Genomic DNA, 25106 nt, shown 5'->3' on the forward strand with positions numbered 1-25106 from the left:
AAGGGTCACAGAGGTTAAGTGAGCTGGAAAGTAGAGAAGACACTTGCAAACTCCAAGACCACAGCCGCGTGTACAATTCAGATCCTACCGATTTAGAACTTACCATTGTTCTCAGACAGAAGGATGTCTAATGCATCCTCATCTTTCCAAAAGTAAACTGATTGATTCATCCAAAATATTTAGTTAGACCTTGCTGTGGTGATCATTTCACAATATACACAAATGCTGAATCGTTATGTTTGTACACCTGATACAAATGTGACGTTACATGTCATTTATATCTCAATCAAAAATACACAGTGTTTGCTATACTTAAAATGGATAACCAACAAAGACCTATTGTACAGCCCATGGAACTCTGCTCAATGTTATGTGGCAGCCTGGATGGGAGGGGAGTCTGCGGGAGAATGAATACATGTCTACATACGGCTGAGTTCCTTCACTGTTCACCTGAAACTATCCAAACACTGTTAATTGGCTATACCCCAGTACAAAATGTTTTTGGTGTTAAAAAATTATATCAAAACATTTAAAAAATAAAAATTACATAGTGTTCCTAAAAAAATTAGTTAAAATTAACCTTTAGATAGATTAACTTTTAAATTTTTAAAGAACTTTACAAACTGATAGATGTTGAAATGCATGTTTGCAGTCATATCCCCAAAGAGAACTTTTTTACATCATCCAAGAGCTTGGCTTGTTACAAATGCAAATTATCGAGCTCCTTCCCAGACCTACTGCATGGGACACTCTAGGGGTGGGTTCCAGCACTGCTTTTGCAAGCCCTCCAGGAGACCCCCTGTGCACTAAAGCTGGAGCAGCCTGGCACAAGAGGCTTTGCAGAACCTCCAATCGTGGCGTCGTTTCCACCCACCTTTATAACAAAGTTAAAAAACTGAGAAAGAAAAGACTGGATCTGAAAATTTGGGGGCCTAGGATGACTCAAGTTTCTTGATAGCATTTAAAAGTTCATAGTATATTTCACATATTAAAACTTGACAGATACCATCGTCCCACTCTCTGGAAAGCTCCCGGAGATCTGGAGAATTTACTGTTTAGCTCACTCATCTGACATCATCTGAGCACTTTCAATATACCTAGTTGCAAATATGGAACTTTTCATTGAACTAAAAGATAAAAACAAGAAAAAAAAAAAAAAAAAAAACCCCACGCTATATGTACTACAAAGCTTTGATGGGATTACCTAAGCTTATAAACTGTGTTTCTCAAAAAGTGTGCTTAAATGTCATATTGACTACAAGACAAACGTACATTTGCTGTGGAGCATCAGGAATACCGTGTATCCACCTCTAAACAGTAGATGAAATGGCACTTGCCATTCCCACGACAGCTCGGTATCTGAGGCGGCCCACACATGGTCACAGTGCTGGAGACTAAATGTGGGCCTTCGCCTCCCACACCTTCCTGCAATGACCTGTGTTAGTGTACAGATGTGCACATCTCCATTCTGAAGTGTTCCATGGAGGGAAGCAACTTCCAATCAACTCAGGAACCAAGAGGCTCACAGTGGTAAAATGAGCCTCTGCTATAAATAGCTTCCTAAAACAGTAAGTTACTTCCTTTCAATCCCATAGTGTATTAGTTTCTTATTGCTGCTGTAACAAATGGCCTCAAACTTCATAACTTAAAACAACATATATTTATTACCTTAAAATTCTGGAAGGTCAGAAGTCCAGAATCAGTTTCAGTGGCTGCAATCAAGGAGTCAGCAGGGCTGCGTTTATGCTGGAGGTTCTAGCGGAGAACCCGTCTTTGTCTTTTTTTAGCTTTTGGAGGCCACCTGCATTCCTTGGCTCATGGCCCGTTCTTCCATCTTCCAACCTCGTTCTCTCTCATTCATTCTCTCCCTCTGCGCTTCCTCCTGCCTCTCATTTTTCCCTCCTCTCCTCCTCTCTCTCCTCTGACCCTGCTTCTGTGTTCCATGGTCACATCTTCTCTCTCACCTTCCTGCCTCCTGTCTTGGGAGGACCCCTGTGATCACACTGGGCCTGCTCATTTAATCCAGGATAATCCTCCTCTCTTGAAATCCCTAATTTAATCACCTCTGCAAAATCCCCTTTATCATTTAAAAGAACATATTCACAGGTTCCAAGGATTAGAATGTAGACATCTTTGGGGGTCCATTGTTCAGCCTACCACACCAGTACCTACTTTTTGAATAGGAAAGACCTTTTTCATGCACAAGTCAATACTTGGGAAAGATGGGACTTGTAAACAGGGAAGGAAATGACAGTCTCATGTGCTCTCTTCATGAAACAGGATGATGCCAGGTGCTTCTATTACCACCTCTCACTTATCTCTGGCCACCCTAGAGGGAGCTTCCATAATCATCTGCCTTTTACAGATGAGGGAAAAGATTCAAATTTTCAGCAACTTGCCCAGCACAACTGCCCAGTATGTGAGACCCGGGTCTTTCTGATTCCGGGGTCCAGGCTTATTCTTCTTCATCCCAAATCTTCTTCTCTGATGGAATGCCTCATCCCAAAACTCTGCCCTTCCTTATACAAGGAGATAGCATCACAAATCTAATTTTTGCACCTCCACATGTTTGTTTTTTTTTCCTTCTCCAATCCATTTCCTTATATGTAGACTAGTATAAGACTAAAGGGAATAACGTCAGGCTTCCAGGGTTCAAACCCCAGCTCATCATTTATTAGCTGTGTGACCTAAGATAAGTTACTAAACCTCTTTCTGCCTCAGTTTCCTCATCTGTGAAATGGAAATAATAAAGGTATATGCTCTCAGAGAGTTTTATGAAGATTAAAAAAATCAGTTATAATGAAAATAAAATGTCTAGAACATTGTTGCACTTTCGTGTGTAAGTATTTGCTATTAATATATGGGCTTCCCTGGTGGCTCAGATGGTAAAGCATCCACCTGCCAACGTAGGAGACCCGGGTGCTATCCCTGGGTCAGGAAGATCCCCTGGAGGAGGAAATGGCAACCCACTCCAGTATTCTTGCCTGGAGAATTCCACGGACAGAGGAGCCTGATAGGCTTCAGTCCATCGGGTTGCAAAGAACAGGACACGACTGACTAACAACACAATAATATAAAATCATAATAATATAAAACCCTGACAGAACCCGAAGGCAGAAACCCTAGGCTGCACAGAACGAGGGGAAATGGACAAGTTTCTTTAACATGACTCACACGTGGCCCCTGGCACAGCACAGCAGATGGCATCAGACTCTTAAGTTCTCCATACCCTTCAGTGCAGCGAACAAGGTATGTTCTTCACTCCATAGGGTTGTTATGTGAATAAAGTGGATTAACATCTATACAGCACTAAGAACAGTGATTACCTTCATTTTTATTATCATCTGTTAACCATCTCTGGTAGTTGTAAGGAGGCCTAAAAACGCTTACCTTGAGCAACATAAAATAATGCAGTCAGTGAAAAATTAGCTACAAGGTCCTTGGATCTTCTGAATAAATGAAGGAAGAGAAGAATCAAGAGAAGGAAAGATAGTTCTAGAACAGTGCTAAATATCCATTTCTTAAATCGAATGAAGAACTTCCAAGTGAACACTCAAATCACTGCTCAATAGTAGATAATGATATGAGAATAACACTGTATTATAATCCTTTAACCCCATGAACACATCCAGGCCAGCTCCTTTTTTGGTCTTTCCGTCTGTCCATCCATCCATCCGTTTATTAAACACCTACTATATACTAGTATTTTAAGTGATAGATGCTTAGATCCTCAGGTGAAAGACACAGCATCTCCTTTAAGAAGACAATTCAACGACAACCACAAAGAGCAAGTTATGACACACGCAGGCACTGGACATCTGCGGACACAAGGGGCAAAGACACCGAATTATCTCAATTACTTAACAGCTGACCTGAATATTAAAGGTTACATCACCCATTTGGGACACTCATCAGGTCTCCTGGGCAGACTGGACATCTTGCATCAAAATGGGAGGCATGCGAGTACATGGCCTCCATGGGGCACTCCAAGTCCAGTGTGGCTAAGGATACAGTGTGAGTGGCCAAGTGGCAGGAGATACCAGTAACTAGATCGTGAAGGCCCTTCTTTGTGAACTCAGTTCAGTCGCTCAGTTGTGTCTGACTATTTGCAACCCCATGAACTACAGCACGCCAGGCCTCCCTGTCCATCACCAACTCCCGGTGTTTACCCAAACTCATGTCCATTGAGTCGGTGATGCCATCCAACCATCTCATCCTCTGTCATCCCCTTCTCCTCCTGCCCTCAACCTTTCCCAGCATCAGGGTCTTTTCAAATGAATCAGCTCTTTGCATCAGGTGGCCAAAGTATTGGAGTTTCAGCTTCAATGTCAGTCCTTCCAATGTGTACTCAAGAGGATGCAAATTTCCATGGGGAGCTAACGATGGTTTTGAACAGAGAAGTGACCAAAGAGGTAAGAAAGAGACAGATGTGGAGATGGCCATCATTTTTGAAAGAGAATGCTGGCCATAACACAATGATACTGGCTGTGCTATTTGAAGAGGAAGCAGTCGGTGCTTCCTGCCCATCTTTGCCCTGGACTCTCCAACCCTCCACTTTAAGTTCTAGGGGACCTGTGGACTTTTCTTTATTCCTTCTTGGTTCTGTAACGTGTGTGGCCTTAGGGCCATGTAAAAATAGGACCAAAGGCCTAGGGACGAGGCAACTCAGCTGCCCAAGGATCTCAGACACTCCCCAGGCATGTGGCTGGCTTTCTGACAGCTGTTGGGAGGGCCCAAGGTCACTGGGGCTGGAAACCTGATCTCGTTGCAGACAGTCTTGCCCTAGCCCAGGAAGCTCCATGGAGGACACGGCTGGAGGTACTTGGCGCCAGGGCTCACCCTGGGCATCTCAAGAGACTGCCTTTCTCTGGGGGCCACTTGCTCCTTTTTCTAGCTCTTGAGTTCCACCAACAGGTCAACTCAGGCCTTCTCCAGAAATACTCTGCTGCCTTCTCGCTAACTCCCGGCTAAATCCAGCTGGTTCTACGGCGTCTACCACTGAGAACAAGCAGAACAGGGACTGGGAGGTGGAGACTGTTACGTCCCTTCTTTGTCCTCTGTCACAGAAACGACCATCACAGGCTCTCAAAACAGACAGTCTTGGGTTCAAACTCCTACTCTGCCTCCTAGGTGAGTGATCTGAGGCAAAAAAATAAGCTTTTAAAGTTCGATCTCCATGTGCAAAATATAAACAATAATTGCCTCTAATCATAAAGCAGTTATTATTCCCCACATTTCCTGGGGGAGGAAGAGCAGTGCTGAGAGGCCAAGTGGATGGCCCAGGGCCATGCTGTTTAACCAACGCTTCACCCAAAGCTGGCCATTCTTAAAACATCTATTTCTTGAAAAATACTGATGCTCAGATGCTTCCTCATGTCCGACTCTTTGCAACCCCATGGACCATAGCCCACCAGGTTCCTCTGTCCATGGAATTCTCCAGGCAAAAGTACTGAGGTATCTTGACAAACCATCACCCTATTAAGAGCTAACACTGGCTGCATGCTTCCTCTGTGCCCAGCAGCGTGTGGGCACATCATACAGACCATCTCACGCACATCTTAAAACCACCCTGTTAGAGAGACGGGTCCCCTAAAAACCACCTGTTAGAGAGACGTGTCCCCTTAAAACCACCCTGTTAGAGATGGGTCCCCTAAAAACCACCCTGTTAGAGAGATGGGTCCCCTTAAAACCACCCTGTTAGAGAGGCAGGTCCCCTTAAAACCACCCTGTTAGAGAGATGGGTCCCCTTAAAACCACCCTGTTAGAGAGATGTGTCCCCTTAAAACCCCTCTGTTAGAGAGGCAGGTCCCCTTAAAACCACCCTGTTAGAGAGTCATGTCCCCTTAAAACCACCCTGTTAGAGATGGGTCCCCTTAAAACCACCCTGTTAGAGACGGGTCCCCTTAAAACCACTCTGTTAGAGAGGCAGGTCCCCTTAAAACCACCCTGTTAGAGAGATTTGTCCCCTGGGAGCCTGAGGACCATGTCCTATGCCAGGAGCAGCTGGCCTCCAGGATACATGCTTTTGGTCTGGATGCCTTGTAACCTCCACAAGTCAGAGGTGAACATGGCCTAGTTAATGGTTTCTTTTTCTAGAGGAGATTCAGGAGGACCAGAGGATGGGCTGCTGCTGCTGCTGCTGCTGCAGCTGTCACTTCAGTTGTGTCCAACTCTGTGCCACCCCATAGACGGCAGCCCACCAGGCTCTGCCATCTCTGGGATTCTCCAGGCAAGAACACTGGAGTGGGTTGCCATTTCCTTCTCCAATGCATGACAATGAAGTCGCTCAGTCATGTCCGACTCTGTGCGACCCCAGAGACGGCAGCCCACGAGGACCCCCCACTGTCCCTGGGATTCTCCAGGCAAGAACACTGGAGGGGGTTGCCATTTCCTTCTCCAATGCATGAAAGTGAAGTCGCTCAGTCGTATCCGACTCTTCGCGGCCCCATGGACTGCAGCCTACCAGGCTCCTCCATTCATGGGATTTTCCAGGCAAGAGCACTGGAGTGGGTTGCCATTGCCTTCTCCAGAGGATGGGCTAGACCTGACTACAGCTGGAACCTGATGTCTGGGTAGGGGGCCCTAGGCTTCATTGCACTGTGTATTTTCAGGAGCTGGTCTTCTGAAAGAGGGCTTCAGGGGCAAATGTGAGAGTGGGGAAGGGGAGGGAAAAGGCTGGTCAAAGGGAGATCTATGATGGTCCTCCCCTTTGCTGCCTAATCCCATGTAAAGCGGTCATTCAGTTTTTATTACTTTTACATGTGGGGTGCCACATATCATTTTATTTTGGGGGGAGGGGTTCTGCTCATGGAACAGAAGTTTGAAAGCCAGTGTGCTATCCTTCTGTAAATAAATTAGTTGCTCAATCGTGTCTGACTCTACGCGACCCCATAGACTGCAGTCCCCCAGGCTCCTCTGTCCATGGAATTCTCCAGTCAAGAAAACTGGAGTGAGTTAGGGGCAAATTCCTCTTGTTTTGGGAACTTAGGTGCTGACTTTTGTCCACAGGGGCCCCCTGAAAGGACAGGGTGAGGAGCAGACCTGTGCCCTAAGCAGCAGGGGCATCAAACGTGGGGTCTGTGGAGCCCCAGAGGCCTTTGTGACCCTTGAGTGGCTCACACCATATGCAAAATCCCAGGGCGTGAGTGAGTCAAGAAGAACGCCAGCAGATCTTCTCAGATTTCTGAAGGTTTTCTGTCCCCTAGTTCCTGACTACTAATATCATCATGACTGGAGAAACACCCTTGACTGAGTGCTGACCACGTGCTAAGGAGAATGGGGGCAATGAGGTCATCTACCCCAGAGAGCTGCTGGGAGGGTATTTGTGAAGCACTGAGGCACCCGGCACACTGCAAACACTCTGATGGGCCTTAGAGTTTATTTTCACTATTACTACTCCCATCTATTATCATCACTTCCACAGCCTCGTTGGTCCTCACAAAAACTTTATGAGGTTTGTATTATCAATCCCACTTTATAGAACAGGAAATAGAGGCTTCAAGAGATTAAATAATTAGCTCAAGGCCACAGACAGCAGAGAAGGAATCAGAAAGTGGCCTGTCTGGTTCCCAAGCCCAGGCAGGCCCTAGGTCTAGAAGGGCTGAGGGAAGAAGGCAGGACTCCCAGAGAGCCCAGGAGGAGGTTAGCAGGCAAGGCAGGACTAGGAGGCCTCAGATGACCCCAGGCCAGAGCCAGAGGGGAAAACAGGCCGGGACTTTCCGCTGAAAGGGCCTGAAAGGACCCGCAGCTTTGCTAACTTTGCACCTCTCTGAATCAACAACACAAAGCCAAACTACTTAAAATAATAATGATGAAAACAGAAAGCCACCCCCTGCGGCGTCCTCTCCTGGGCTCCAAAGTGAGCCAGAGTCTTGGAGTACAGTGGGTTCAAGGCGCGAGGCACTGGCAGACCCAGCGCCCGCTGGCTGCGCTCCAAGCAATGTTTCTCCTTCCAAACACACACAGAACTCCGCTCAGCACACCACTTGAAAGCCAAAAAGATGCCCCAAGGGTTGCCATGGCAATGCTAAACAGACAAAACATTTCAACCAGCTCTGACACACAGACACAAACCTATTTAAGGGCCAAATGGATGGATTGAGGGGTGGGGTGGGCAGTGTTGTTTCTACAGCTCCATCTCCGAGGATTTGGCCCCTAAAGCATCTAGGTCAGACTGAAAGAGAGCAAAGGACTCCTTCAACGCAAGCTGAGGTTGGGCTCGCTTGGGAAAGGGAAGCCGCCGTCATGCTCCCTGCATCTCGCTTGCAGACGCAGTCCTGTTTTAGGAGGGCTACGACAGGGCAGCAGGAGATGCCCATGGCCCTGGCTCTGCCTGTCCCTGAGGACAGCCCTCTGCTCCCAGCACCAGGGTCTCTTCAAAGAAATGGGAAGTGATATGCTTTCCTATGTGAAAGGTCTTAAAGCAGTGAATCGATGCATGTGAGTGCTGATATCAACCACCATTCCCCACCTGCCATCCACAGGGGTTGATTACCATGGATAATTTCCTTTAGAAAACTTCACTCCAGGGTCCAATGGAGCTATTCCCTGAAATGCTGCCACCTGGGGAGTGATGATGACTACAGAAGATTTGGTCCAGGCCTGAAAAGACCGCCATGTCTATGGGTTTGTCTTAGTTTGGGCTCTTCCATGCTCTATCCGTCACCTCAGACACAACAGGACAAAGGGCTGACCTCGGTAAAAGCCCAGAAGAGTCTCACCAGACAGAGCTGATGGCACGTGGTAGCACCCCTGTGCAAATGCTAAGAAACTGCCTGTGCAGGGCCCATGACATCCTCAGGTGAACAGCATGTCCAGAAATAGGAATCCTCTTCCACTCCTTATCCCCCATGGGGAACCCTCTCACCTTTCAAGACTCACCCAGTTATTCCTAAAGCTCCCCTTGTCCTGGAGTGGAACAGACCCCATGTACCACGCATAGATGTCTATGGGAACAGCACTATTCTGGTGTTCAGATGGTTCTCCGGTCTCCTGCCCACTCATCACTGAACTCCCTGAGGACAGGGATCCCATCTCCTTCACCTGGGTACTCATGAGGCCTTGCTCAGCGCCTGGCATCGGTGGGCACTTTGTGAGCCTCTGCTGATTGACGGGCTAAAAGCACTCAGGGCCATGCCCACCGTGATTCTGCACCAAGGCCCCAGGGCATTCTCTAGTCCATAGGCCACAGTTACACGCTTTCACTTCCACATTCTCTGGGGAGAGAGCAGAACCTGAAGCTGAGCCTGGAGGGCAGGAATTCGAGAGTGGAGCTCCAGGTAGCCTGGTGGGTCAGGAGGAAAGGAATAGGAGAAGAGGAGGGGGTGCCCCACCTGCAAAATCGAAGCTCTCATGCAGGACCACTGATTAATGAAATGATTTGCCCCTTGAAAGCTGAAATAGCACCCATTTCCCCTGCTCTGAAGCAAACCTGATTCTGGCTCCATTATTTAAGGCCCCTGAAGATGCTCTGTTCTCTTAGGGTGGAACAACATTAGCCCTACACAATCACAGCTACCTTCCCAGCAGGTACGCTCCCCAAATCCCCCCTCCGTGTCATCTTCCTTTGGTCAACATGAGGCTCTCCATACGCATTGCCTTCTGGTCTCCTCCAAATAGGCAACATTTAGCAAACAACAAATCTTTATCACTGACCGCCCTAACTGGGAAGCCTTACTGGGAGTTTGACCTTCTAGGAATCTAGAAATGGTGGCCCGTCCACTATGCTATATTCCCCAGTGGTGCTTCCCACGGGTAGGATGCACGTGCCCACACGGGTGTACACAGAGCGTCCTACCGGCCGGAACGACGCCCGTGCTTATGTGTAAGCTGCACGGGCCGTGTGCCCGAGGCGAGTGCTGCCTGCGGGATCTGTCATTGTGATGTAGGTGAAAGGACAGGGCCCCTGGAGCCCTTATCCTCATCTTCCTCACTTCCCACGGGATGGAGGGGCTGCGGCACAGGTTCTGACATTTCCCTGGACTCGCATCCTGTCTGCTGAACTACCCTCTGCCACTTTGACCACCAGACCTGGTCTGCCGCCCCACCTCTAAGCTGGAGCTAATTATCATAGACAATTTTAGAATTTCATATTCCAGTGTTCTTAAAAAAAAAACACACAGTCCATGAAAAAAACAAAACAAAAACCCAAGACTTCCACAGCTGAAAGAGTTATAGAGAAACCACAAAACTGTTGGTGCAATGTGGCACGGATACATATTTATTAAGTTGGCACAGAAGAATCCAAGGTGACGGGTATGACCTCTGAAGCTTGAAAGTAGACTTTAACAACAAACATCTCAGATAGAAGGTACAGAAAATACAGATGGACCGAACACAAGAAAAGGTTCACGAGGTTCACCGGCCAGGTCCACATCTGCATTACCGTGGACTGGAACAAAGGCATCCATTTCTACCCCAGAGGGAAATACTGCATCTCTTTCATGGGATGCTCTGACTGCATATGTAAAATGCCTGCACTAAAATTAAGTCTTCTATCTTCCAAATTTTCTCAATTATTAATACACCAGACAGCTGCAGTAGCTCTAGCAAAAATAGCAGCCAAGCTTTCCCACAAGTCAAAACAGCCATGAGATGTCTGCACGGGGACTTTCCTACGTGAGGACTGGCTGCTCTCTGGGCCAAACAAGAAGAAACACAGTCTCCAGTGGAACAACAGAAAAAGAGAAACTTGTTTTAGAATTTAACATGAAAAATGACAGCCCTTCTTCCCACCCCTACCAGAGACATTCACTTCTCTTTATAACAAGGAACTGTGTGTGTGAAAAAAAAAAAAGTTGACTGAAAAGCTATCGGTCCACTCATTGGGATAACAATTCAGAAAATTAAACAGCTAACCCAAGGAATGCCAATCACTTCAGTGTATTCTGGAATGAAACTATCCAATCGTGCCTACTCAACAGGAGCAGGGTGAGGTTAGAAAAACAAATTACGTCTGTTTTTTTTTTTTTTTTTTAAGATTTTTGGAAGCAAAATTAACATCCAGGAAAAAAAAAAAAAACCTGTCCTTCAGTTGCCACCTTCATATTTTAAACGTATCACAGTGTCATCTTAAAAGACTTGTGTGAATACATTTTTTGTGGAAATACATTTGAAAAGCACTGCAAAGGGGAAAACTGAGTACTCGGAGTATCACCATTCAATGGTCTCTGAACTCAACAGTGATCATGAATTTTAAGTCAAAGATTTATGTGTAGAACATGAAACAAGAATAAAATAGATTTCAAAAGATTTTTTAAAGCTATAATATCAGAGCTTAAGCATATCACACCAGAGGGAATGTCACTTGTCACGGTCACGTTGCGCGTGGTCTGGATGGGATCAAACATTTCACACTGCCTGTCACAGTTCTGATTTCACATCATTCTAACCTCTAAAGGCAACCAGAACACATGCCCCAGTTTCTGGGTCATATGATCCCATCACTCTGTGCCCCAGCACCACACACAAACAGAAAAGGTTGTAGGTCCTTGAGGAAAAAGCAAAGAGTCCTAGCGGCCCAAGTTCTAAACAAGGATATGTTTGCACCAGTTCTGTATAACTTGTTTCTAAGAACAAGGACCGTATTTCATTTTCCCTGTCTCACGACCTACGTAAAAATCACAGTTATTTTTCAGTAAACGCCAACAAATGTCAGAGAGGCAAACCATGGCTATTTGGAAATGGCTGTTAGTTTATTAATATAATCCCCCAGAGTAAAGCTCGTGGTGTGAATGTTTTCAAGACAGCCACTATCATTTAGAGGCGGGGCTTACTAACCTAACACAGACACTCACTGCCCGTGTATCACTTACCATTTGCGATCTGTTCTTCGGACAGCCATTGATGTCTTCGATCTTCTCATTTGCTGAAAAAAGAAACACAGGTCAGAAAAACAAATTAATTATCACAGACACTGCAAGCAGGGATGTTCAGGACCCTTGAGGCCAGGCAAATCCTAAGGCCCATTCTGGGATTTGTCCAACCAGCACAGGCATGTGAAATACTGAGACGCTTCTAGCAAGCTTCAGGACTTAACTCATCGAGCTGCTGTCCTCCAGGGACAGCTGGGGCAAGGTCGCCGTCATCTAAGGCAGAGACAACTGCACTGGCGACAGTCTTGGAGTGATGGGGCAGGGTGGAAATGTTTGCACGCTGGGAAATGGACTGAGCTATGACTGTGCTCTAGGCTCTGAAAAGGCAACTGCAACTTCCCCACAGAAGATGGGGTGCTTCAGAGTGAGATCCATGTAGCCACACTGCAGCTTCTGGGGACAAAAGCCACAGATGGTAGCCTCTCACTCCATGTTTAGCCAGAAATATTAAGGTTGCTTTTGCCTGTCCTGATCCTATTCCCAAAGTGGATCTTATTCCCATTGGGATCCTACTCCCAATGGAAAAACAAGAGAGTGAGACTTTAAAAATGACACATCCATGCCATTTAGTATGTCCAGATTAAATCTGGAACATATTCTATTGAAGTCAAGAGAGCGCCGACCTACTTAGAGAAGTGATAGAAGAGACTGAACTGCATGAGCTGGAAATCAAATAAAAACAAGGAAGAAAGGCCCAGCTGTCCATGGTGAATTTCCTCCTCAGGCTAAAGGAACCCTTGTAAGATACAGCCAAGGACACCTGGGTTCGCAACTGCAGTGCTACAAGAAAGGCAGTATGTATAGAGGTTTGGAGGCAAAGATACCCCAGTTTGAAGCCCAACTTTACAGCTTCTGAGCTGTGTGATCTTAGCCATGTAATACAACCTCTCTGTTGCATTGCCTCACCTATAAAATTGAGTTGGCTCATCTGCAGAATTGAGCTAATACTACGTACTTTCCAGGAGGAGCTGTGAAAAGAAGATTATATGATGCCAGTAAAACGCTTAGTGCAGTTCCTGGCACGGTGAGAGTTCTGTGCATGGTTGTTGTCATTCAGTTGCTCAGTTGTGTCTGACTCTTTGCGACCCCATGGACTGTAGCCCACCAGGCTCCTCTTTGTCCACGGGATTTCTCAGGCAAGAATATTGGAGTGGGCTGCCATTTCCTTCTCCGGGGGATCTTCCTGACCCAGGGACTGAACCCAGGTCTCCTGCATTGAGAGTTGGATTCTTTACCTCTGAGCCACCTGGGAAGCCCTCTTTGTATGGTAGCAATCATTAATCCAAGTATACATACTCTTTATCATCTGTGTAAAAATACATAAAATAAAATTTTCCTTTTTGATCTTTCCATCTGAGTTTAACCCAGAAACCTAGCTAGGACTTCACAGTAAAGGACAACAGATTTGCGTTCTCTGAAGACTTTTTAAGATTCTTTCCCAATCCCACATCCCCTTACATGTCACCACCCCAGCAGGATAAGGCCCACTAGGTCTCTCTGCTCTCCCAGCACCCTGGAAACTGCCTCTATGCTGCTTTTAGCCACCTAATGTGTAACTCCTTTTCTAGCCTCCCCCAGCTATGCAGACAGGTAGATTTCGTTTTTCACACTTGTATCCTTACAGCTCAGTAAGTGCTTGCAAAATTTATATATATCACATCCAATTTTAATGACTGTAACATCTAAAACTTCATGAAAAGACATTTTAAAAAAGCATCTGAAAAGGATAACAGAAACAGTTTCCCACGACACTAAGGTTTTAGAACACCTGTACTTAAATATAGTTCACTGTTATCTCCATTGGGTTTATTTTTTCCTCCAGCATTTCTACCTTGAGAGAGGAGTAAAAAATAAGAAAGCAAGCTAGTGGCAGGACATTATTTAAAAACCTAGTTGCCAGAGACAGGCTGGTTAGTATATATTCAGCCTCATCTACCCCTTCTTTAGAATTTGCCCAGAGTAATAGATATTTAGGCCTATGACCCATCTGGGAAGACTTTGGTCTTCCGGGAGCCACTTGAGTTTTCTTAGCTCTTAAGAACACTGGGATAGGCATTTTAGGAAGCTTCTTCCACCTGGTTTTCCCTCCTCCCCAAAGAGGTGCCATAAAGCCTTTAAAAAGCACATAAAAGATGCCCAATGAATGGGATGACTCACAGATATTTGTTATTCAGTTCACCAGAAAATACAGTCAGCCAGAAGGCATCACTAGCATGTAAGTTCCACAGAACCAAGGACTTTCATTTTGCTTTGGTTTCTGCTATAAGCCCAGAGCCTAATGCAGTGCCTGGCGCATAGTAGCCACTCAACATGTATTTGTTGAGAGGAACTAAGGACTATTCTGAATATTTCAATGAATCGAAGTTTTACTGCCTATTCTGAGGCAGCTGCCCCTTCACTTGTGTGTATATAAATGTATGTCCTGAAGGTGGAAAAAAAAGAAAGCTCCTTGACACCTGGCACTCCTTCATACACTGGAAATTATGGTAGGCTAGCACTCTGACCTTGGATTTTGATATACAACACTGGAAGAATAAATATATGGCTTTTGAGAATCAAGGCCACTCCAGGTATCTTCCAGTTGGACACTCGTGATGGCCAAAGTTATAAGTCATTGGGTTCCAATCAATACCCAGCTCATTGATGCTCATTAAAGTGAAGGATGGATAACTGTAATCCTGAGAAGTCATTTTAAGGATCATTTATATACCTTTGACTTCCCTGGTGGCTCAGATGGTAAAGCATCTGCCTATAATGCGGGAGACCCGGGTTCAATCCCTGGGTCAGGAAGGTCTCCTGGAGAAGGGAATGGCAACCCACTCCAGTATTCTTGCCGCACCCCCAACCCCACCAAAAAAGGGGCTCAAAGTAATATTTTGGGCTTCCCTGGTGGCTCAGAGGTTAAAGCGCCTGCCTGCAATGTGGGAGACCTGGGTTTGATCCCTGTGTCGGGAAGATCCCCTGGAGAAGGCAATGGCAACCCACTCCAGTATTCTTGCCTGGAGAATCCCAGGGATGGGGGAGCCTAGTAGGCTGCCGTCTATGGGGTCGCACAGAATCGGACACGACTGAAGAGACTTAGCAGCAGCAGCAGCAAAGAAGACCCACTCCAGTACTCTTGCCTGGAAAATCCCAAGGACAGAGGAGCGTGGTGGGCTGTAGTCCATGGTGTTGCAAAGAGTTGGACACGACTGAGCAACTTCACTCTCACTTTTCACTTTCATGCATTGGAGAAGGAAATGGCAACCCACTGCACTGTTCTTGCCTGGAGAATCCCAGGGATGGTGGAGCCTGGTGGGCTGCTATCTACGGGGTTGCACAGAGTCAGACATGACTGAAGCAACTTAGCAGCAGCAAAGAAGACATGGGAAGAGGTCAAATGACTCAACCCAAACTCAAAATAAATACTTAATAAAAATTGCAAAAGCCCAGACCTCCTAGTTACCAATTTCATGTAATATAAATACTTCTCCTTTAAATTCTCAAGAATTTCTGTGAAAGTGAAAGTGTGAAAGTCACTCAGTCAAGTCCGAATCTTTGCAACCCCATGGACTATACAGTCCATGTAATTCTCCAGGCCAGAATACTGGAGTAGATAGCCTTTCCCTTCCCCAAGGGATCTTCCCAACCCAGGGATAGAACCCAGCTCTTCTGCATTGCAGGTAGATTCTTTACCAGCTGAGCCACCAGGGAAGTCCATCAAGAATTTCTGCAGTGGTCATAAATACTTAAAGCAATAATAGAAGCTCTCATTGTGCTGGTAAGAAGAAGAGCTTGGTCTTCAGAGCTGAATTTACTAACTCAGCATAGGGGGTCTTTGGCTACAGCCCCAAAGTAGAAAACCAAAGAAGCAAAGCCATGTCCCCCAAAGTCCTCATTAAAGTCATTAAAACTGGCATGCTGAAGTGCCAGTGGTATTTATTCCAGCAAGCTCTAATATGCGGACCTGTCTGCACGCAAGGTGACAAGTTAGTCATTGGAAAGCATCAGTGCACTTTAAGAAGTATGGAATCAAGCTCGTCACTTCTCAAAAGACCTCCTGGGAAGAGTTCAGAGCATTTCAGGAGCCCAAGCATCTATGCTTGGCACCTATGTATGTTCAGGGCAGTTGGCCATCCTGCCAATGTCCAGAAAGAGAAACCGCCTGCCCTCACTGAAAGGTGTATGACTTACCCAAGGTCATGCCATGGTAGCAGGTCAAAAACAGAAAGTAGAGTCCCGCAGATTGTGTGAACTTCCTGGTTGTGCTCAGAGGCAGCCCAAATGGTGGTCGAGAATGAGCTGCTATCAGCCCTCGTCACCTCTGATGGGAATCTCTTCCCCTCCGTCTTGGCTTCCTCCTTCTCTCCAAGCCTCTTTTGTTTATCCTGTTTCCCTCTCTCTCTTCTGTCCTCTCTTCCTCCCGCCCCCCTTCTCTCCTTTGCTCACTCCAACCCCTTCTGGCATCCTCCCTGAGTGACAGCAATGTAAGCAGAGGGAGGGAGGCCTGTCTCTCCCTCTTGATTCATGCTGTTTATCCTGGCCTCGTAAACCTTTCTAATAACTCACGGACATGGCACCGTTGATGGGCTGGCAGGCAACTGCCGGCTTTGGGCAGCTCAGGACTCAAGAAGATAATCATACTAATAAGAGGCTGAACACAGACACTCAACCCTCAGTCACCAGAGCAAGGGCAGCAAGAGGCAGCAGCAGAGGGTTCATTTTCTGCCCAACGGGTAGAAGCCAATGATGCAAAAGTGTGGGCCCCAAGGTATCCCACTATCTGGGAAGAGGGGGATGGATAAATAGAAGGCTAGGGCCTAGGACCTATCTGAGCTCGATGAAGACTTAGTTAGGAGTAGCATCTGTGAAGAGCATTGAAGGTTTTCCTTCACATAAAACATCTTCGTTTTCAAAGGATTCCAACTCTCCACCATCAGAACTAGCTGAGGAAAAGGTTAGATTCCCCAACCTGAAAGTCGAGTCTTCAACCACTGGCTTTGTTCCTGGGTTAGCCCTGTACCTTGCCTTACTTGCCTTGTTGAGTGTCTGGCTCTCTACCCTCCAGCATCTCTGCACACTATTCCCTCTACCAGGAAAGCCCTCCCTGACCACTTCACCCAGCTAACTCCCAGTTTGAGGTCTTGGCTTATAGATACATTCCTTGATGAAACGTTCCTTGATTCCCTCCTTGCTAACCCAGCATCTCCTTTCCCTAATCATGGGTCAGGCCTCACAGCACATGAGCCCTTTATCATTATGCACAATCTTCCTCCCTCCTAGATCTAGAAGAGGCTGTGACTTAAAAGGACAATCTCTCTGCCTGCAAGTTTTGATGGACCTTTATGTAGGTGAGTTCTTTTCAATTATTTTAAAATAACTTCAAACCTTCAGAAAAGTTACAGGAACAGTACAGAGAATTTCCTATAACATCATCCATTCTCATTTTCTCCCTTCCTCTCTCACACCCTCCTTCTGTCTATAGGTAGTCATTATTTTTCCTGAATCATTTTAGTGTAGGCTCAGTTGTGTCTGACTCCTTTACAACCCTGTGGACTGAAGCTCACCAAGCTCCTCTGTCCATGGAATTTTCCAGGCAAGAAAACTGGACTGGATTGCCATTTCCTACTCCAGGAGATCTTCCCAGGGACCAAACACGTGAACCTTGTGTCTCCTGCATTGGCAGGCAGATTCTTTATCACTGAGCCACCTGGGAAGCCCTGGTGGCTCAGACAGTAAAGAACCTGCCTGCAATGCAGAAGACCCCAGTTTGATCCCTGGGGTTGGAAAGATCCCCTGGAGAAGGGAATGAATGACTACCCATTCCAGTTTTCTTGCCTGGAGAATTCCATGGACAGAGGAGCCTGGCGGGCTACAGTCCACGGGGTCACAGAGAGTCACACATGACTGAAGCAACTGACACACACCCTGGGAAGCCCTAGTGTAGCCTCCAAGGGTCATATCCCTTATTCTTGGTGTGTACTTCCAAAGGACAACGATATTTTTTTGCGGTACGATTCTAAATTTCAGAAAATTTAACATTGCTCTAATTCCAATATTCCAATTTAGTCAATTGACTCAAAAATGTCCTTTACTGCGTTTTATTCCCCCGAATGGGATCCAGTCCAGCATCATGCAGTGCATTTAGCTGTCAGGTCTCTTTAGTGTCCTTTCTTCTTAAACAATTTCTCAGCCACATTTTTTTGTCCTTCACAGCACTAACATTTTGGAACAATTCAGGCGGTTTTTTTTTTTTTTTTTCCAATAGAATGTTCCACAATTTGGGTTTATCTGAGAGTCCTTGTGATGGGCTTCAGGCTTTCTAACCCCTGAGTACAATACAACGTGAAGTGATGTTGCAATCTTTCTGAGGTATCCTATCAGGAAGCACATGACATCCAGCTGCTTCTCATCAGGGATGTAGTCTGGTCACCTGGTCATGACACCTGATTCTCCCATGTGGTAACTATATTTCCCTTTGCAACTAATACAGCATCCGTGAAGAGCCACGTTGAGACCACGCACACAGCTGCTCTCCATCAAACGCTCTCCCTTGGATTTCAGCTCCCACTGGTGATTCTTGCCTTAACGAACGTTTACCATCACAGCTGCAACTCCTTCTCCTTTCATCAGCCAGCATTCTCCTGTTGAGGCCTCTCTTCTCTTCCATTGATATATCATCTGTTTATTTATCTAGCAGCATATAGATTTGTACACTCCTATTTTATTCCATGGGTATAATCCACAATCAGATCAGATCAGTCGCTCAGTCGTGTCCGACTCTTTGCGACCCCATGAATCTCAGCACACCAGGCCTCCCTGTCCATCACCAACTCCCGGAGTTCACTCAGACTCATGTCCATCGAGTCAGTGATGCCATCCAGCCATCTCATCCTCTGTCATCCCCTTCTCCTCCTGCCCCCAATCCCTCCCAGCATCAAAGTCTTTTCCAATGAGTCATCTCTTCCCATGAGGTGGCCAAAGTACTGGAGTTTCAGCTTTAGCATCATTCCTTCCAAAGAAATCCCAGGGCTGATCTCCCTCAGAATGGACTGGTTGGATTTCCTTGCAGTCCAAGGGACTCTCAAGAGTCTTCTCCAACACCACAGTTCAAAAGCATCAATTTTTCGGCGCTCAGCCTTCTTCACAGTCCAACTCTAATCCACAATGGCCCTCAGTTATACTGATGCTCTAGTTGTCTCAAATCAGATTGCTCTTTGGAGCCCTGGAGTGTAGAACCAGCACTTGCAGGGAGATACTACCATGGAGGGGGCAGATTTTGACTTAATGAAAGAAGAGCTTTTAAAAGACTCTAACTCTCCATCATTAGAACTAGCTGTGGAGGTAGTTAGTTGCCCATCCTAGGAAGCATTTAATAGAGTCTGCTGACTACTTTTCCTAGAAGCAATTCATACATCAGGTTGAGGCTTTTAAAAGCTCAGAGGTTAAAGCATCTGCCTGGAATGCGGGAGACCTGGGTTCGATCCCTGGGTCGGGAAGATCCCCTGGAGAAGGAAATGGCAATCCACTCCAGAACTCTTGTCTGGAGAATCCCATGGAGGGAGGAGCCTGGTAGGCTACAGTCCATGGGGTCGTAAAGAGTCGGACACGACTGAGCAACTTCACTCACTCACTCACTTCCAAACCTTAGAGTTGCAGCCCATCCTGGAAAGGAGGAGGGTGACAAAGAGGTGAGAGGAATACTCAGGAGAACACTACACACTGAGAAGGGGAAACATCCAGGCCACCTGTGGGAAACAAGCCAACGCAGGCTTAGGGAAGCCATGGCTGCAGTGAGCGACACTCTCATCCCTAAACTAATCAACTCAACTTCTTGTGAACATCACTGCACACCAGACACCACGTTCAGTGCTGTGAACCCAGGAAGGAAGATGACTCAGAGCCAGACCTATGGAGAGCCAGGCCCAATACAGCAGTCAGTGGGATGACAGAGGAGGGTCCCCTCCAGCTCTGCCTGGGAGAGAGCTAGGTAGGGGATCGGAGGGAAACTGACTTTTCAAGAATCAGTAGGAGGAGGTCTCCAGCCAAAGAGCAATTGTAACCACTGGACTTCTGTTCAGCACAAGATGGAGTCTCTAGGACTCCAATTCTGGGAATTGGTGGTACTAACTTGAGCCTTTGAAATCACAGTCTAGTAGCTCAGGCTCAGAGAGGTCACTGTCTTGGGAGTTCATCTCATCAGAATAGATTCAGGGAAGCATCCTCCTGAGCAATGATAAAAACCGTGCTAGCTTACATTTCCATGGAGAAGGCCCGGGTTCGATCCCTGGGTCAGGAAGATCCCCTTGAGAAGGAAACGGCAACCCACTCCAGTGATCTTGCCTGGAAAATCCCAGGGACGGAGAAGCCTGGTGGGCTGCCATCTCTGGGGTCGCACAGAGTCGGACATGACTGAAGTGGCTTAGCAGCAGCAGCAGCTTACATCTCCATAGCTTATATTTCCATAGCACTATGCTTAGTAAGTTTGCCATACACATTCACCAACTCTGGGCCCTGACACACATAACTGGTCTATCATGACACACTCTGACATCGATTCCAAGGCCTCTTCATCTTTCTACACATACCTTTCGAGGCAGTGGCTACCAAGTCCTATCCAGAAACACTTCACAGTATCCAAGCATGTTTCACATCTGATGTCTACTTTACACTTCACAAGATTGCCACAAGATCAGACAAAGCAGGTATGAAAGTGAAAGTCACTCAGTCACGTCCGACTCTTTGCAACCTCATACAGTCCACAGAATTCTCCAGGCCAGAATATGGGAGTAGGTAGCCTTTCCCTTCTCCAGGGGATCTTCCCAACCCAGGGATCGAACCCAAGTCTCCCACATTGCAGGCAGATTCTTTACCAGCTGAGCCATAAGGGAAGCCCAAGAATTCTGGAATGGGTAGCCTTTCCCTTCTCCAGGGGATCTTCCCAACCCAGGAATCGAACTGGGATCTCCTGAATGGCAAGCAGATTCTTTACCAACTGAGCTATCAGCGAAGCCCAAAAGCAGGCATGGCTGTGCCTATTTTATTTCACTTGTTTTAATTGCTTTTTAAAAATCATTTTTTCCCCTTTGGCCGCACCACATAATATGCGGGATCTTAGTTCCCCAATCAGGGATTGCACTCCTGCTCCCTGCAGTGGAATCACAGAGTCCTAACCACTGGACCACAAGGGAATTCCATGTGTCCATTTTAAAGACGGGGAAACAGGTAGCAGAGTCCATGTTCAGAGACCCATGTCTCAAAGAACTGAGAGGGTCTTCTAGGAGATGGGAGTGGCCTCAACAATCTGAGCAAGCTTGACCCTCCTACCCAGTCAACTCCAGATGAAAACTTACCCTGGCCAGCACCTTGACTCTGGCCTTGCAGAGTCACCCAGCTAAGCCGTGTGTGTACCTCTGATGCACAGAAATTGTGAGGTAGTGAACAGACGTTCTTTTACGTCATTAAGTTTGTGGCAATCTGTTATATAGCAACAGCAAACTAATACAGGGAAGGAGAAAAAAAGGAAAGAAAAAGAAGGACCAATGGAAGTTGGTCTTCAATCTTAGGACAGTGAGGAAGCATCTTTCTCTCTAAACGGCACTCTGAAAGTTTCACCTTAGGCCTACTTGCCTGTATTTTTAGGTACGATCTCCACAGACGTGAGCAGAGCTACAGCTACACACGGCTGCCTCTCATACTTGAAGGATAAGCAACTTTTCCATAACAACACGCCCGAGGGGCTGGGGCTTCTTTTTTTTTCTTTCTTCTCCCTTGGCATGAGTTGGCTGCCGAGGCTGCCAGCGACAACAATCAGCCTAATGCCATCTAATTGACCTCCCGCCTCCACGGTCTGCTCTGAGTTCTCAGGCAGGACCACTGGGGTGCTTCCCCGAAGAACCAAGGCAAAGCTGTGCACAGCCTCCACCCACGTGCCTGCCCAGAATAACTCCTCTTCTCCTGCAGCACACGGCCAAGGCATTAAAAATCCCGCTGCTCCAGTTCCCTTCCCCCAGTATTAAAACCAGAACCAGCCCTCTGCAGAGACTGAGCCTTTGATTTCTGAGACCCAATTAAAGTTCACAAGGAAGAAGCAGCCTCATGTTGCCTTTTCTTTTTTTGGAAATATTTCCAGAATAATCCACAAAAAAGCACATCATCGAGGGGGCAATAAGAGAGCCAGAAAGATGATAGGAGGGAAGAAGGGGGACAGACAGCCCCTCTATAAACCACAAGCCTTTCCCCCCAGCCATGGCCAGTCTCTTCCTGGAGAAATCAAGATGAGATTGCTCTGTAGGTGATCTTATCAGGCAAAACGAGCTGGTGCCCAGCCTCCTCCGGCACAAAACAGAGTCAAATAAACCGTCAACACGCGGGACACAAACACTGCCTTTTCAGATGATGTCAGGGTTCCATCCCCACTTGCCAGACTCGACCCCTGTTGGACTGGTCTCCACGGTAACTCATCCACCCACCCCCCTCAACCCCACCCCCTGAGGTCAAATCTGCTCTTACCTACAACCTGGATAATCTGGGCTAGGAGGACACCGTCGGTCACATCTTGCTGGAGATCCTTAATGAGACGCTTGTGGCCTGATTTGGCTAGATAGTGATTGGCCCAGTCCGTGTAGATCTGCAAGAAAGCACACGGGCAACTTTAGGAACCCCGTCAGATCCCATCTCAGCATTCCCAGCAGCTGCGGGGCCAGCACAGGAGCCACTGTCCCGCCAGCGAGCTGTCTGGGGCCAGCCCTCGCCATTAACATGCAGCGCATTGTGCCCGTGGAGCATTCAGCTGGCCAGAGCCGGGCTTTCACCTATTGAGAGATCTGCCGTCAAAGGCTCAGGAGAAAGCTAAAGAAAGCCTCAAAACACGCAGAGGTCTGAATGGGACAGGGGACACGGAACTAAACAGTCGGCACCAGACGGCTCTGAGAGGCTGAGGCTCTAAATGCAGGCGCGGTCTCCCCCACCCCACCGCCCGACCCGGCCCCTTCGCATCTTTTTCTCTTTATTGAGAAAACGTATGGGGAGGTTACCACCCAACGGGCAATCTTTTCATGGGCCATTTCAGGGAAAGGAGTTCTCAGGAGCCTGGGTCCCTTGTAAGGGAGCCAAGTACCAAAACACAGCACCCTTCAATTACTCTTGTGTGAGTGGAGTTATTAATGGCCTCACAATCATCTCAGATCTAATCAGCTTAATTTAAAAGCCCGGCATCATGTTCACTGTTGGGATTCTGTGAACGGCAACAACAACAAAAATCCCCCAGCAAATTCCAACACACTTAAACACAGCATTGGTGAGCACAACCCGCAAGGCAGAGGCTGGGCGGCCACGGGATCAGGAAAGCAGACCCTTCTGCGGGACACACAGACCCACCCCTCCCAGTCACAGAGCCACGGGCACAAAGAATGTTTTCTTCCAACAGGCCGACAAACCAGGAGGACTCTCGCCTGAAAACTTTCTCCCACGGTGACACAAGCTGAAAACAAAACTGAAAAGCTCCTCATCAGGTCTGCGTGCTAAGTTTCCTATGAGGACTTGTGAATTTGTTGGGGGAACATCAAGGTGTTTATCAGAACCTTTTCTTCTTTTCCCCCAGGAGGGAAATGAACATATGGCTGCTCATTAAGAGAAGTGTCCCCTCTCTCAGCTGGGCCATGTCAGCGGCTGCAGTTCATGCACTAACCCATTGGAGGTTTCCACTGCAATGATGCAGCCCATCATTGCACCTCCATCAGCCGGCCTGCTCTGAGATCTCGAGGGACTCACAGAGCAGTGGAAGCCCTACCCCTGCCCCAGCCCTGCCCCCTCCATCCTGCTCTTCCCAACACTCTGCTCATCAGAGGAGTCTCATACAATGGGGTGCTGCCCTTCAAAACTCCCAAAATGTGGGTTCAAGGGCCAGTGCCTGGACTTGCAAAGCAGGACCCTTCCAGGGAGGGGCGCCTCTGACTACTCCCAACTGGGACAGTGAAGGCCTCTTCTCAAGGGTGGACAAGGTGGACGTGCCCTTTCTACTTCATCAAGTGCTGGGAACAGAAAACTGCTGTTCATTACTTTATTCCCTCAAGACTCCCAAGTTGTCAGATCAAAAATTTAATACAGCAAGATCATTTTTCAATTTCACAAGCACTGAGAAATATCTAAGGAAGTGGAGTGCCATCTTGATCACTACAATGGCCAGTCTGAAAGGTCAATGATCCCTGGATGAAACTGTTAAGAGGGAGAGAGGGAAGGGGAAAAACATTCAAAAGGAAAGAGAAAGACCAGGGATCAAGTCCCAACTCTAGAGGCTTCCCAGGGTTGGGGTTTGGGGTTGTTTTGTTCAATGATGTAGCCCAAGGACCTACAATAGCAAGAGGCACGTTAGAACTTCCCGATAGGCAGGTGTGGAGGAATGGGTGTCTGACCTTAGCTGAGCACTTTAACTCTCTGAGCCGAGGTTTTCCTATCTGCAATATGGGATCGATACTGTGTACTTGTCAGTTCTTATGAGGACTGATACAACATATTTTTTAAAAATAGTGGCTTACACAGAGTAGGAGCTGAGTAACAACTAACACGGAGCCTAATACATGCCCCACACTAGTACAAATACTTAACACATATTAACTCACTGCATCCTCATTCTGTGTGGTAGATGCCACTCCTGCGTCTATGCTTCAGAAGAGAAACCTGAAGTGCAGGGAGGTAAAGGAACTCATCCAAGGTCACCGGGCAGGGGCAGAGCCCAGGATTTGAACCCAGGCTGACTGGCTCTAGAATCCTTTAGATGCGCTCAACACTGCTTCTCTGAATATGAGTATAAATTATTCAAATCACTCAGCCCCTCCATGACACCCTCCTACTGACAAGACTCATTCCTCTGTTCAGTTATGTTCACGCTAAAAGAACTGTTTACATATAGATAAAAGCTCCAAGTCGATTCCTTGCTGTCACGTGACTTTTCTTAGCCAAGTCACTTGACTTTCCTGGGCCTCAGTTTATCCAGCTGTAAAATGGGTACAGCCAGGCCTACTTCAGAAGGTAGTTGTTTAGAATTCAGTGAAGTGCCACCTGGAAGCCCCTGGCCTCACCCACGTGGGGCTCGGGAAGCAGAGGCAGTGGGTGGTCATGAGGAGGCATGAGCAGACAGCTTTAAACATTAGCTGCCAGGCTGCCTAGTACATCTGTGACCTTTGGCCTGGGTGTGCTCACGAGGGAAATAATAACACCTACACATCATCAGGTGATTATGAGGGTGAAACAAGT

General features: G+C 47.1%; 1 protein-coding gene across 4 annotated transcripts in view; it reads right to left on the reverse strand.

The window, feature by feature from the left end:
- Positions 1–25106, reverse strand: part of NAV2 (neuron navigator 2) — a 423984-nt gene that overhangs the window by 266015 nt on the left and 132863 nt on the right. For all 4 annotated transcript variants that reach the window (XM_070783121.1, XM_070783120.1, XM_070783122.1 and 1 more), the window contains exons 2-3: positions 22365–22482; positions 11814–11866 (exon numbers count right to left, since the gene is read on the reverse strand). In XM_070783121.1, the coding sequence (XP_070639222.1) occupies positions 11814–11866; positions 22365–22482 (171 nt within the window). The remainder of the gene's footprint in view (positions 1–11813; positions 11867–22364; positions 22483–25106) is intronic.

The sequence above is a fragment of the Bos indicus genome, chromosome 29 (genome assembly GCF_029378745.1).
Source record: "Bos indicus isolate NIAB-ARS_2022 breed Sahiwal x Tharparkar chromosome 29, NIAB-ARS_B.indTharparkar_mat_pri_1.0, whole genome shotgun sequence".
NCBI lineage: Eukaryota > Metazoa > Chordata > Mammalia > Artiodactyla > Bovidae > Bos > Bos indicus.